Source organism: Oreochromis aureus, linkage group 20 (assembly GCF_013358895.1).
Source record: "Oreochromis aureus strain Israel breed Guangdong linkage group 20, ZZ_aureus, whole genome shotgun sequence".
NCBI classification, from domain to species: Eukaryota; Metazoa; Chordata; class Actinopteri; order Cichliformes; family Cichlidae; genus Oreochromis; species Oreochromis aureus.
This window is the reverse complement of record NC_052961.1, coordinates 31,992,227-32,005,554: the sequence shown is the minus strand read 5'-3', so window position 1 is coordinate 32,005,554 and position 13,328 is coordinate 31,992,227. Positions and strand designations below refer to the sequence as shown.

Sequence of the window (13,328 nt, the reverse complement as noted above, 5' to 3'; positions counted from 1 at the left end):
GAAAGACGAAGTGGCTTTTGAGGGGCTTGGAAATTTTAAAAAGTCTTGGAATTTGGCCCAAACCTCCAATGTGATGAGGGCTTTGTTGTTATGTGATCATTTTCCTTGAATAGTGCAAAATGGCTCCACAGCGCCCCCTACAAAATTTCAAAACATCAGCCCCTGCTCTGTGTTTTATTTATAAGTATGAAACCTGGTAAGCTTATGGAGGATATCAAGATGTACAAAAAAGTCTCTTGGAGCAATATCCCAAATCCAACAGGAAGTCAGCCATTTTAAAATTAAGGTGTAATTTTAGCCACTTTTTCGCCTCTTTTCAGGCCTCATACTTTGACGAACTCCTCCAAGGGATTTCATAAGATTGACGCGATCTCCAGTGCATGGAATCCAAAGACCTTTGTGATGTTAAATTGCGAAGCTTTTTATGTTCAGGGAAACGGGTGGTCATGGTGGCACGTGGAGTTTCAATCACTCACCAAAAAGCAGTAATCTGCTGTCACTCAAAAACACAATGTCCAATCTCTCCCAGAGGTCGCAGTTATGATGAGACTCGAGCTTGGAAATGTTTGTTATGCCATTTGTCAGTAATGGTTAGAGCGCCACCTAGTGGGACGACTATAATCATCATTGAATGAGATGAAATTTTAGCTGGTGGTTAAATGCATGAATTCCATCAATGTGACATTTGATTGGAGGTGCTGGTTGTAGGTGTTGGGCGTGGCACGACGCGATGGGGTGCGAGGGCCCTCATAACGCTGCTTGCAGCTTTAATTAGGGCCCGAGCACCGAGAGTGCGAAGGCCCTATTGTATCTGCTCTGTTTCTTATTATTATTATTATTATTATTATTATTATTATTATTATTATTATTATTATTATTATTTCGGCAAATGAATCGGCCTTTTGAGGGCCTAAACATGCTCAAAAACTCATGAAATTTTGCACACGCATCAGGTCTGGTGAAAATTTACGTATTTTAATGTCCGTGAGACATGTCCAGGGAAAATTGGCTCAGTAGCGCCACCTAGAAAATGAGAAACGCGAGCCCCGCGATGGGTATGACCTACATGTATAAAACTCGAACACATATCTAACGTTCGGAGACGCACAAAAAAAAGTCTATTATGGCCATGTCCTAAACCCAACAGGAAGTCTGCCATTTGGAAGTGAAGGTGACATTTTGGCTCTAATTTTGCCATTTCCATGCCTCGAACATTTTCGAACTCCTCATTGGAATTTCATTGTACAAGCTTCATATTTGGTCAGTGTCAACTACACACCTGGGCCATGTTAAATTGCGGAGCTTTTGAGTTTTCGGGATACGGTGAGGCCGTGGCGCCACGGCGAATTTCGATGACTCGCCATGAAAATCTTATTGCCTCTCGTTCTGTCATACATTGTCCGACCTTGACCAAAGTGGACACATATGATAAGGCTCCACCCTGAACATATTTCAACTGCCATATTTGACATCAGGGACAGCGCCACCTAGTGGGAACAGGAAATGTCATGTTTTACACTTTGGGGTACAGTATTGTAATGGGTGACATCTGCAGCCTCAAATTTCTCCAGGAAAGCCTTAAGGAGTTGGTCTTGGGTTACAGAGAAAACTGTGAGTTTTTGCTGAAGGGTGTGACCCCAGCAGCATGGCGAACATTGAGGTCTCGCCATGAAGAAACAAATTAGTGTAACTCAATGAAATCCAATGTGATCAGTACCAGATTTTACAGGGATGATGTCAGACCCGCCCTGAACAGATTGATATGCCCATTGTCAGGAATACGTAGAGCGCCACCTAGTGGCAACAGGAAATGTCATGTCTTTCATTTTGTTGTACTGATTTTCACAGGTTCATCGTGGCCACCTCAAAAGCGGTGAATATCACCATCAGTCCCTCTTGATGCTTCAGTGAGAAAATTGTGACTATAAACTGAACGGCGCACCCTGGTGGCAACGCAGTTCACCATGAAAGATGAAGTGGCTTTTGAGGGGCTTGAAAAGTTTAAAAGTCTTGAAATTTGGCGCACAGCTCTAATGTGATGAGGGTTTTCTTTTATATGTTCATTTTCCTTGAACAGCGTTTAATGGCTCCACAGCGCCCCCTACAAAATTTCAAAACAACAGCCCCTGCTCTGTGTTTTATGTATGAGTTTGAAACCTGGCAAGCTTATTGGAGATATCAAGATGTACAAAAAGTCTCTTGGAGCAATATCCCAAATCCAACAGGAAGTCAGCCATTTTAAAATTAATGTGTAAATTTGGCGACATTTTCCCTCTTTTCAGGCCTCATACTTTGACGAACTCCTCCAAGGGATTTCATTAGATTTACGCGATCTCCTGTGTGTGGAATCTAAAGACCTTTGTGATGTTAAATTGCGAAGCTTTTACGTTCAGGGAAACGGGGTGGTCATGGCGGCACGTGGAGTTTCAATCACTCGCCAAAAAGCAGTAACCTGCTGTCGCTCAAAAACACAATGTCCAATCTCTCCCAAAGGTCGCAGGCGTGATGGGACTCGAGCTCGGAAATGTTTGTTATGCCATTTGTCAGTAATGGTTAGAGCGCCACCTAGTGGGACGACTATATAATGGTTGAATGAGATGAAATTTTAGCTGGTGGTTAAATGCATGAATTCCATCAATGTGACATCAGATCGGAAGCGCTGGTTTTTGTTGTTGGGCTTGGCTCGACGTGCCGGGGGTGCGAGGGCCCTCATATCGCTGCTTGCAGCTTTAATTATTATTATTATTATTATTTCGGCAAATGAATCGGCCTTTTGAGGGCCTAAACATGCTCGAAAACTCATGAAATTTTGCAGACGCGTCAGGTCTGGTGAAAATTTACGTATTTTAATGTCCGTAGACATGTCCAGGGACAATTGGCTCAGTAGCGCCACCTAGAAAAATGAGAAACGCGAGCCCCGAGATGGGTATGACCTACATGTATAAAACTCGAACACATATCTAACGTTCGGAGACGCACATAAAAGTCTATTATGGCCATGTCCTAAACCCAACAGGAAGTCCGCCATTTGGAAGTGAAGGTGACATTTTGGCTCTAATTTTGCCATTTCCATGCCTCGAACTTTTGCGAACTCCTCATTGGAATTTCATCGTACAAGCTTCATATTTGGTCAGTGTCAACTACACACCTGGGCCATGTTAAATTGCGGAGCTTTTGAGTTTTCGGGTTACTGTGAGGCCGTGGCGCCACGGCGAATTTCGATGACTCGCCATGAAAATCTTATTGCCTCTCGTTCTGTCATACATTGTCCGACCTTGACCAAAGTGGACACATATGATAAGGCTCCACCCCTGAACATATTTCAACTGCCATATTTGACACCAGGGACAGCGCCACCTAGTGGGAACAGGAAATGTCATGTTTTACACTTTGGGGTACAGTATTGTAATGGGTGACATCTGCAGCCTCAAATTTCTCCAGGAAAGCCTTAAGGAGTTGGTCTTGGGTTACAGAGAAAACTGTGAGTTTTCGCTGAAGGGTGTGACCCCAGCAGCATGGCGAACATTGAGGTCTCGCCATGAAGAAACAAATTAGTGTAACTCAATGAAATCCAATCTGATCAGTACCAGATTTTACAGGGATGATGTCAGACCCGCCCTGAACAGATTGATATGCCCATTGTCAGGAATACGTAGAGCGCCACCTAGTGGCACCAGGAAATGTCATGTCTTTCATTTTGTTGTACTGATTTTCACAGGTTCATCGTGGCCACCTCAAAAGCGGTGAATATCACCATCAGTCCCTCTTGATGCTTCAGTGAGAAAATTGTGACTATAAACTGAACGGCGCACCCTGGTGGCAGCGCAGTTCACCATGAAAGATGAAGTGGCTTTTGAGGGGCTTGAAAAGTTTAAAAGTCTTGAAATTTGGCGCACACCTCTAATGTGATGAGGGATTTCTTTTTATATGTTCATTTTCCTTGAAGAGCGCAAAATGGCTCCACAGCGCCCCCTACAAAATTTCAAAACAACAGCCCCTGCTCTGTGTTTTATGTATGAGTTTGAAACCTGGCAAGCTTATTGGAGATATCAAGATGTACAAAAAAGTCTCTTGGAGCAATATCCCAAATCCAACAGGAAGTCAGCCATTTTAAAATTAAGGTGTAAATTTGTCGACATTTGCCCCTCTTTTCAGGCCTCATACTTTGACGAACTCCTCCAAGGGATTTCATTAGATTTACGCGATCTCCTGTGTGTGGAATCTAAAGACCTTTGTGATGTTAAATTGCGAAGCTTTTACGTTCAGGGAAACGGGGTGGTCATGGCGGCACGTGGAGTTTCAATCACTCGCCAAAAAGCAGTAACCTGCTGTCGCTCAAAAACACAATGTCCAATCTCTCCCAAAGGTCGCAGGCGTGATGAGACTCGAGCTCGGAAATGTTTGTTATGCCATTTGTCAGTAATGGTTAGAGCGCCACCTAGTGGGACGACTATAATAATGGTTGAATGAGATGAAATTTTAGCTGGTGGTTAAATGCATGAATTCCATCAATGTGACATCAGATCGGAAGCGCTGGTTTTAGGTGTTGGGCTTGGCTCGACGCGCCGGGGGTGCGAGGGCCCTCATATCGCTGCTTGCAGCTTTAATTTTATTTGAAATCATGTGGTCATTTCACAATAAAACCCAGCATTTGTTTAATTGCTTGGTTTGTGTTTCTGGAAATGAGTGAGGAAATGCACTACTGGTTAGACCTCGCTCACGTGGTGGAGCAGGTCATCTGCTAATCAAAAGGTTGGTGGTTCGATCCCACCAGTCTGCAAATGTCTTTGGGCAAGATACAAACCCCAAGTTGCTCCACATCCTTCAGAGTGTGAATGTTAGATTGAAAGAGCATAGAAAAAAGGCAAGTTGTATAAAGTGCTTTGAATGCTCAGGGTAGAAAAGCACTATATAAGAACATTTACCATATAAACATAGCGTATTTCTTTAAAGCACACTGAGTAGTTAAAAAATATGACTAGAACTTTATAAAGTGCAATTGGAACATATTAAGGTATATGTGACCAGTCATTTCATATTTTTCATTTTGTGCAAATTTGTGTTTAACATTTGTTGAAGGTTTATAGAATTTCCTTAATACTGAAGTCTAATGAAAACATCTCTTTTTTTATTTAAGGTTATTTATAAAGTGCTGGATCCTGCCATTCCAGTGAAAGACCCCTACAGGTTAGATATTCAAGGTCTGTGAACACTTTTCATTCATTTAATGCATATAATATTCTCATATATGTTCCCCATAGAGAGATTGTATGCATGAGGAATTCCATACAGAAAATGTTCCTTGTTCCTTATGAAATAAGACACTGCTTTTTTTTTTTTTTAATTCTTTACTCTAACAAGCTAATGTTGCAAATAAAAGCTTCAAATGCTTCTTGTCTCTCACATTTGTTTAGCTGAGTTATCTGGATAATCAAAAAGTCATATTGATGTTCACGGAAAACATTGCACTTAGAATGGAGTTGCATCAAAAGAGCCACATTTGGACATAATTATGTTTTGACTTTGATGAAATCTTAACCAGAGATAAATGGATTGCGTGAACCATCACTGACCTCACCGACACGCATTCATCCCAAACAAAAACTAGCAAACAGTTCAAACTGGTGTTGGGAACACTCTGTTTTGTTACCTAGCAGTCGCACCTATGGCAACATATTCACTGTGTGCACAGCCCTTTTGATATAGTAGAGGTTGGACAGACATTGCTGATGTTTAGGTTACACCTCTCCCTCACCCATTTACCATTCTCCCACAAGAACTTGTCATTCTTCCCAGGAACCATACCCAAATGTTTCACACAGTCTTTGGTGGTTTAGTAACCACCACTGTTACTGCACAGTAAAGGAGGGAGGAGACAAATCCCTTTAGAGTTGTGTCAGGAATGGCATCTGGCATTAAATTCTTCTAAACCAAACATGCAGAATTACCTGCATGTTTGAAGGATGAATGAAGAGCTTTAGGTAAACACAAAGACCTGTCGTTTGGTTATCCTTTTCAGATAATACATTTAGATATAGATTACATGTTAATACCAGGTGTAAATATTGTACAGTACTTTACAAACTCGTCTTATTTTTCATCAGAATTCATCATCAATCAGTAGATTTCTAACATTTACTGTCTCATCATATTCCAGGTTAATGTAGAAAATGCTAACACTTGCTATTTCGCTTATGTTTGTCAGTCCAGGAAAAAATGTGCATATTAATGAACTGTCAGCCTCGTTTTTTAATGTTGTTTATCATGCAAATCTGGCTGACTTTTTAAAAATCATTTCCTTTGCAGAACTTTTGCGCATCACCAACCTGCGCATTAACTTCACAAAGCTCAACACTCTGGGAGATGACCTTCTGGACCGACGCCCTGAAGTCCTGCAGAAATATTACTATGCTATCTATGAGCTGGTAGTGCGAGGGAGCTGTTTTTGTTATGGACATGCTTCAGAGTGCGCTCCTGTGCCGGGGATTGACACCAGGGAGATCGGCATGGTCAGTTAGTGGATGATACTGCCAAATACTCACAGAATCTGTAATTATCAGCATATCCTTTGTAAGACTAAAGGAAAATTATCTTCTTGCTTAAAATAATCAACAGCAGAAAGCTGCACACACTTGCAGCACAGTAAATCACAGCCTTCTCATTTGCAATGCCCATACTAACCTTGTCACCTTTCATCTTGCTGTGCTCAGATCCATGGTCGCTGTGTGTGCAAACACAACACAGAAGGCCTGAACTGCGAGCGCTGCCGAAACTTCCACAATGACCTGCCGTGGAGACCAGCGGAGGCAGAGAACCCTCACACCTGCAGAGGTGGGGCAAATATGCACTCCTTCAAAATTCAGATGGAAACATTTGTAGCTGAAATTCTTTCTTTATAGTTGTCAAATGTGCTTTTCTAACCTTTAGACTATTTAAGGAAATACAGAACAAGCTCTTTGTTGGTACTACCAGCAGCAGTGCAGTAAGCTGATGAAGTTGGCTTTCTGTGACTGTGACAGTATCTGAATATGATTAATGAGGCTTTTTGTCAACAAGTGAAAACACATTTTCACGTTTTGTTTTACAAGATAACTGAGACACTTTTTTGGGGTGTAAATTAAAAATAGATCTATGCTAGAAAGATAAATTAAGTAGAATGATGTATGTAGCTATGCAGGGCTACTCTGGTGTCCAGGAATAAAGATATGAAGCTAGAAATTTACATTATAGGTCACCTCTAAAGGAGATGGGAGAAGCTAATGTGATGTGAGAGTTTTTAGGGTATTATTATTATTAGGACGCCACCCAAAAAAAGGTGGTCAGCATGGTATTCATGTTCCTCTAAATCAGGGGTTTCAAAGATAAGCCCAAAGCCTCCAGGCAGCTAGACAGCTTCGGACATGTGATAGAAGGCATCGATTTCTGACTTTTTACTGTGTTGTCATAGCTTTTATAGTTTTTCCTACTCGTAACGACCTCCCCCATTCCCTTTGATACTACACCAAAGTAATTAATCGAAAACAATAACAGTTAAAACACAGAAAAGTTCCATTTTTTCACTTGGTACTGTACATTTTTATTTTTTACAATGAAAAGTTTTTTAATTACAATCGCTACCATAACTTTAAACATTTATGGATGTTTTTTCTGACAGATTTCTTTCATTTACTACAGCAGCATTTTTTTATCATGTAAAAAAACTGGACTTCTTTTTTACGTTAAACTGTTAAACGTTCAGTTAAACATGTTTACACTGACAGATGGGAGAGTTTTGCTTTGTGACCCAAGACGTAAAATAAGTTTCCCGTCCCTGCTCTAATTGCTCTGTAACTGTTCTCGTTTTGTTTTTGCCTGTTTCTGCAGAGTGTAACTGTAATGGCCACTCAGACCAGTGCCACTTTGACATGGCAGTGTATATGGCAACGGGTAATGTTAGTGGAGGAGTTTGTGATGACTGTCTGCACAACACTATGGGACGCAACTGTGAGACGTGTAAACCTTTCTACTACCAAGATCCAAACAGAGATATTAGAGATCCACGGGTTTGTGTCGGTGAGTCTCTCATACCTCGATTCTCTCCTTTGGTACAGGAATTCAGTACTGAGTATAAAAAAGGAATTTTTCTCTGAAAAATAAAATTTTCCTGTCGTTCCTTTCACCTTTTACCTACAATCTCCATCATTTCTTCACTTAAGCCTGTGACTGTGACCCAGTGGGGTCATTGGAGGGAGGCGTGTGTGATACCCACACCGACTTTGAAATGGGAATGATTGCGGGACAGTGTCGCTGCAAAGTCAACGTGAAGGGGACGCGCTGTGATGACTGCAAGGAGGGTTATTATGGACTCAGCCAGAATGACCCTTTGGGTTGCCAACGTATGTGTTCATCTGACACCAAAACATGTCTGTTTGAACATTAATAAAAGTAGATATCTCAAATCTTTATCTATGTGCATGCATGTTTCTGTGTCTTTATTCATCAGCTTGCAACTGTGACCCTCGTGGCATCATTGTGATGGGAGCTCCTTGTGATCAGATCAGTGGGGACTGCTCCTGTAAAAGATATGTCACCGGCCGCTACTGCAACCAGTGTCTGGTTAGTAACAGTCCTTGTTCTGTCTTTCAGGTTTCATCCCAAGCTCATGTCCAGGTTTGCCCAATAGCAGGCCTTGAATGCATGAAAATCTACTCTGTGTAGATATTCCAGTGCAGTCCAAGAATAAAAATAAGGAGGTGAAAGTGAGGATCTTTAAATAATGCACTGGAAGATGTTTGTCTTTGACTTGTTAAACTAATGGGGCCATATTGTAAAAATTCTGTGTGGGATCTATACCTAAACCATGCGTCAATTTTGTATACAGCAATCTGACTGAATCTGAACTGGCTGACATGATTGCATTAATCAGCTATATGCATCGGGCTGTTGTTTAAAAATACACTTTCAATAGTGCTATTTTCTTGCTGTTATTTTGGTAAACTTGGCCTGTGTAATGACAGAGAATGCAGTGCAGTGAGCTCTTTGCAAGAGCTGAAACTGCCTTCATTTACAGCCTGGAAACCTAAACATCCATATTATTAAATGAGGTGACCAAAGAGGATGGAGTGTGTGTGCTAATGAAACACTAAGTGGAGTTTATGTCTTGATGCATGCACAATCATCCAGGTAAGGAAATCCCAAAAAGTTGATTCTGTTCATCTGGATGTAAGTAACGTTTTTGTCACTCATCCAAGTGACTGCTTCAATCTCTGCTGACTGCAGATTAGCCATGGATCACTAGCACGATTACAAACAGAACTGCTGCTTTGAGTGTTTATGATAAAGCAGCAGTGTACAAAAAAGTGTACATAAACTGTGAAAAAAGCTAATTGTGAGGTTTGTGTTCCTCCTACAGCCTGAATACTGGGGCCTCAGTAATGACCTGGCAGGCTGCAGACCTTGTGACTGTGACTTTGGAGGAGCCTTTAACAACAGGTAAAAAGATTTTGCATCATCTGTGTTCTGCTTTTAAGAACTAAGCGTTCTGTAAATTGCAAGTATTTCATTTAGATGCAAAAAGCATCAAGTGGACACAAAGTGAGGCTGTGACTCATTCAGTTTGATGGTCTGTGCAGACAGCAAATAGACAGGTGATTTCAAGAACACCAGTAAAAGGCTGTCTACACATTGTTGTATGTGATACTTAAAGGTGCATGATGGAAACCGGCCAGTGTGACTGCAGGAGGCACCTAATTGGCCGGCAATGCTCTGATGTGCAGCCTGGGTATTTCTGTGCTCCACTGGACTTCTACAAGTATGAGGCCGAAGATGCCACCGGACACTCCCCTGCTGACCCCGTACTGCCGGTGAGCGCAGCAGCATGGTGCCGTGTAAACCACTTATTCACATTTCCGATCATTGGCTCATACTAGTAGGCTGACTACTTCAAAACAACACATTGTAGAATCTAACTTCAAAAACTTTCATTTTAAAAGTATTTCATTTGAAGAAGCGAATATTGTAGAAAAATGCTGAGCTTACCCCAAACTGCAAAATGAGTAGTTGTAAAATTCTTTATAAGCTGGGGAGAGCTAGCCGTTTGTGAAGTTTAACAAAGGTCATTGTGCATGCATAAACCTAGAACTTAGACGTGTTTGTGTCCCATGCATGCAGCAAGTTTGAAATACTGATTGATGGTGCAGAGGTTATGTAACTGCCTTTCAAGAAGATGGTTGTGAGCTCAAATCTAAGCCATAAAAAGCATGATTAGCTGCTGCAAGAAGACACATGAGGTGTTAAAACACACAAACAGATCTTAGTAGTAGCCCTAAATGTGACACATTCATAAAAGCACTTAAAGATTTTAACCTAGGTTAGAATCTTTAAGTGCTAGGTTTAACCTGCTGATTACAGCTACTTTATAGTTTCCTCATCTGCTAACCCATTCAGGAGGATTGAATTGTGTGTGTGGAATCACTCTAATCCAAGAGGTATATTTCCAGCTTGTAACCCCTCATAAATTTTCCTTTGGGACCTTTCTGTTTGTGTAGAGAATAAAAATGAAAAAAAAAGGTAACATGCTAGGCTTCACAGGTGCAAGTAGGCAGATTTTTTTTTGTTTTTTGCATTGAGCCAGGTTAGACAATCATAACTCCTGCCATATAGTGGATTCTCGGTGACAAAAATTCATTAATTGAATTGATATAACTTTAATTAGGCAGCAACATTCAATTCAATTCAATTCAATTCAATTTTATTTATATAGCGCCAAATCACAACAAAAGTCGCCTCAAGGCGCTTTATATAACATCCTTAATTTAACTGGCATTTTTTTTTCTTGTTTTAGCAAGAATGTGATACATGACGACTGTATCCATGGAAATATGTTCACATAGTGTGGCTTTCAGTAATGAGCTGTATGATCCAACCTTTTCACTCAAAGGTCACAAATCACTTACAGTATCTCTATGTAAAAGACACACATCTCAGCATCGTTAACAAAAGATCAGAGTCTCTTGTTCTGCCTGTCTTTTGTATTTTTTGGAAACTCTGTAAGCAAAAGAAAGATTTCACTCGTCATAATGCATCAGTTAATTATCCTTTATCACATTTTTAGCTTTTTATTAAGTTTTTCAATTTATCCACAATTGGAAACAATGACCAGAGTAACTGGCCAGAACAACCTAGCCCTGAGTACTTTGCACCCAGACCTGTGTCCTGTACCTAAGTTTTAACCGGTTGCAAATTCCACATGTAAATGGTTCAGCTCTTTATCCTTTCAACCACATCCAAGGGTACGTAGGAGCTTGCCGAACCAGTCTGCATGTGTTTTGTGGGCTTCGAGAAGGCTGCGTTTCTCAGCATGTCCTGTGGAGGGGTGTTTTGGTTTTGAACTCATTATTGGGAGCTATCCAGTCCCTGTACAATGTTAGTGAGAGCTTGATCTACATGGCTGGTGATAAGTCAGTCTCTTTCTCAGTGGAATTGGATTTCACCTGAGCTGCTCTCTGCCACCACTTCTCTTCATTGGTTTTATGGAGAAGAATGAAAAAGATACAGAATTTCTAGGCACAGCCAAGGTGTAGAAGGTGGAAGGTTTGGTGCTCTGAGGAGTTCATCTTTGCTTTTTGCAGATGATGTGGTTTTGTTGTCTTCATTGAGCCATGACTTCCATCATGCATTGGAAGAGGCTTGGGCTTGTAGTTGAGTGTGAAACGTTTGTGATGTGAAGTCTGAGGCGATGGTTCTCGGATGAAAAAGGATGGAGTTTCCACTCCTGGATTGGAGCAAGCAGCTGCTGTAAGTGGAGGAGTTTATGTATACTCTACATCGAAAGGGCCATTTGAGATACTTGGACCATCTCACTTGGATGCCTCCTGGGCACCTCCTAGGTGAGGTATTTCAGTCATGTCCTAACAGGAGGAGGCCCCGGCATATACCCAGGACAGTCTCGAGAGTTTCTGTCTTTTAGCTGCTTTGGGAATGCCTCGGCTTCCCGTAAAATAGCTGAAAGAAGTGTCCGGAGAAAGGAAAGTCTCTGCTTAGACTGCTGCCCCTGCAACCCAGATGGATGGGATAGGACCAGACTGATCATGAGACTACAAAAGGGTCCCCCCATCCACCCTGTTTCAACAAGGAGATCTTCTCACTGCGAGTCTGTTCCTGTTATCGCCAACTAATTTTACATGCCTATCAGACTCCATTCTTCCTCACATCACTGTTTTTGTTGTTTACTACGTGTTTGTACCCACATTTGTACATTTGTTGTTCCCTGTTTCTGTCTTCTGTACTCACCACCTGCTGCCATCCTCCTCATTGTTAATAGACACACAGCATACAATAGTTCCTCCTTTAGCCCTCAGGGCAAGCTGCAACAGTCCACACTTACAACATCACAGCTGCAGGAATGTAGGGAAAATTGACTTCAGTGACTCTGGAATGTTATGAGAAGAAATGTGAGACACTAAACAAGTGAAGATGTTTCTTGAACACATAAGGGTTGGTGTCTTTAAGTTGTTAAAGTTGCTGGATGGTGTAGAATAAGCAAGATGTAGTCAAAGTCCTGGATCTCTGTGCAAGCCTTCACAGCTGAAGTAATCCATGACATCACTAGACAGATCACAGATACCGACATGGCACAATTCATTATTGCTGTACAACAAACGGCACACACACAAAAACATCTCATATTTTTTGTTATCATTGTTGCTCTCTGTTACACCCCAGCAATTTGAGCACAGGAGACGAAACCAAGGTGAAGGTGTTTTGACGTGTTTTGCTAAACGTTCTATGCACAAAAGACTCAGATCATTTCATCTCAGTTTGATAACTTTTGATAAAAAACATTTTTTGTTATTTACTTGCTTGTGAAAATTTGTTTGTATTTGTGTGGCGTATATACATTTGACACTGTTGAAGATGGGATGGTGGTTTTTGTGTTTTTGTGTGTGGAGAACTAGAAATAAAAATGTTATTTTCCTTAAAGAATCAGTTAAAGGTCAAAAGTCTCCTCTTCTCTCCCCTCCAGGGCCAAGTTCGCCAACAGGCAACTAATGACTGTGTTCAGCACCTCAGCAACCAGCTCAGGAGGCACCGGCGGCACCGTAACATTCCCAAGTCGCAGCAACATCAGGCAGCACTGAGACGTATTCGGCAGCTTCAACAAACAGTATGGTTTTTGTTTCTTTTATTGACTTATTCATTTAATTTTTGGTTTGTGAAGACCCCTAATAGGAACAGGTCACCACTGTACTATGCTTCTTTTATACTGAGGTGTTTCTGTTATTTAGCCTATGCTTACTGATATAAATTGCATGGAAAAATAAAAGAAACAGTCATTACTACAACCTCCA

At 41.2% G+C, this 13,328-nt stretch overlaps 1 protein-coding gene across 2 annotated transcripts in view; it reads left to right on the top strand.

Moving 5' to 3' along the window:
* The window catches only part of lamb2l (laminin, beta 2-like), an 80,051-nt gene that overhangs the window by 53,006 nt on the left and 13,717 nt on the right, over positions 1-13,328 (top strand). For both annotated transcript variants that reach the window (XM_031728791.2, XM_031728790.2), the window contains exons 7-15: positions 5,138-5,201; positions 6,307-6,509; positions 6,711-6,831; positions 7,864-8,052; positions 8,196-8,375; positions 8,483-8,595; positions 9,392-9,471; positions 9,686-9,842; positions 13,004-13,144. In XM_031728791.2, coding sequence (XP_031584651.1) covers positions 5,138-5,201; positions 6,307-6,509; positions 6,711-6,831; positions 7,864-8,052; positions 8,196-8,375; positions 8,483-8,595; positions 9,392-9,471; positions 9,686-9,842; positions 13,004-13,144 — 1,248 coding nt within the window. The remainder of the gene's footprint in view (positions 1-5,137; positions 5,202-6,306; positions 6,510-6,710; positions 6,832-7,863; positions 8,053-8,195; positions 8,376-8,482; positions 8,596-9,391; positions 9,472-9,685; positions 9,843-13,003; positions 13,145-13,328) is intronic.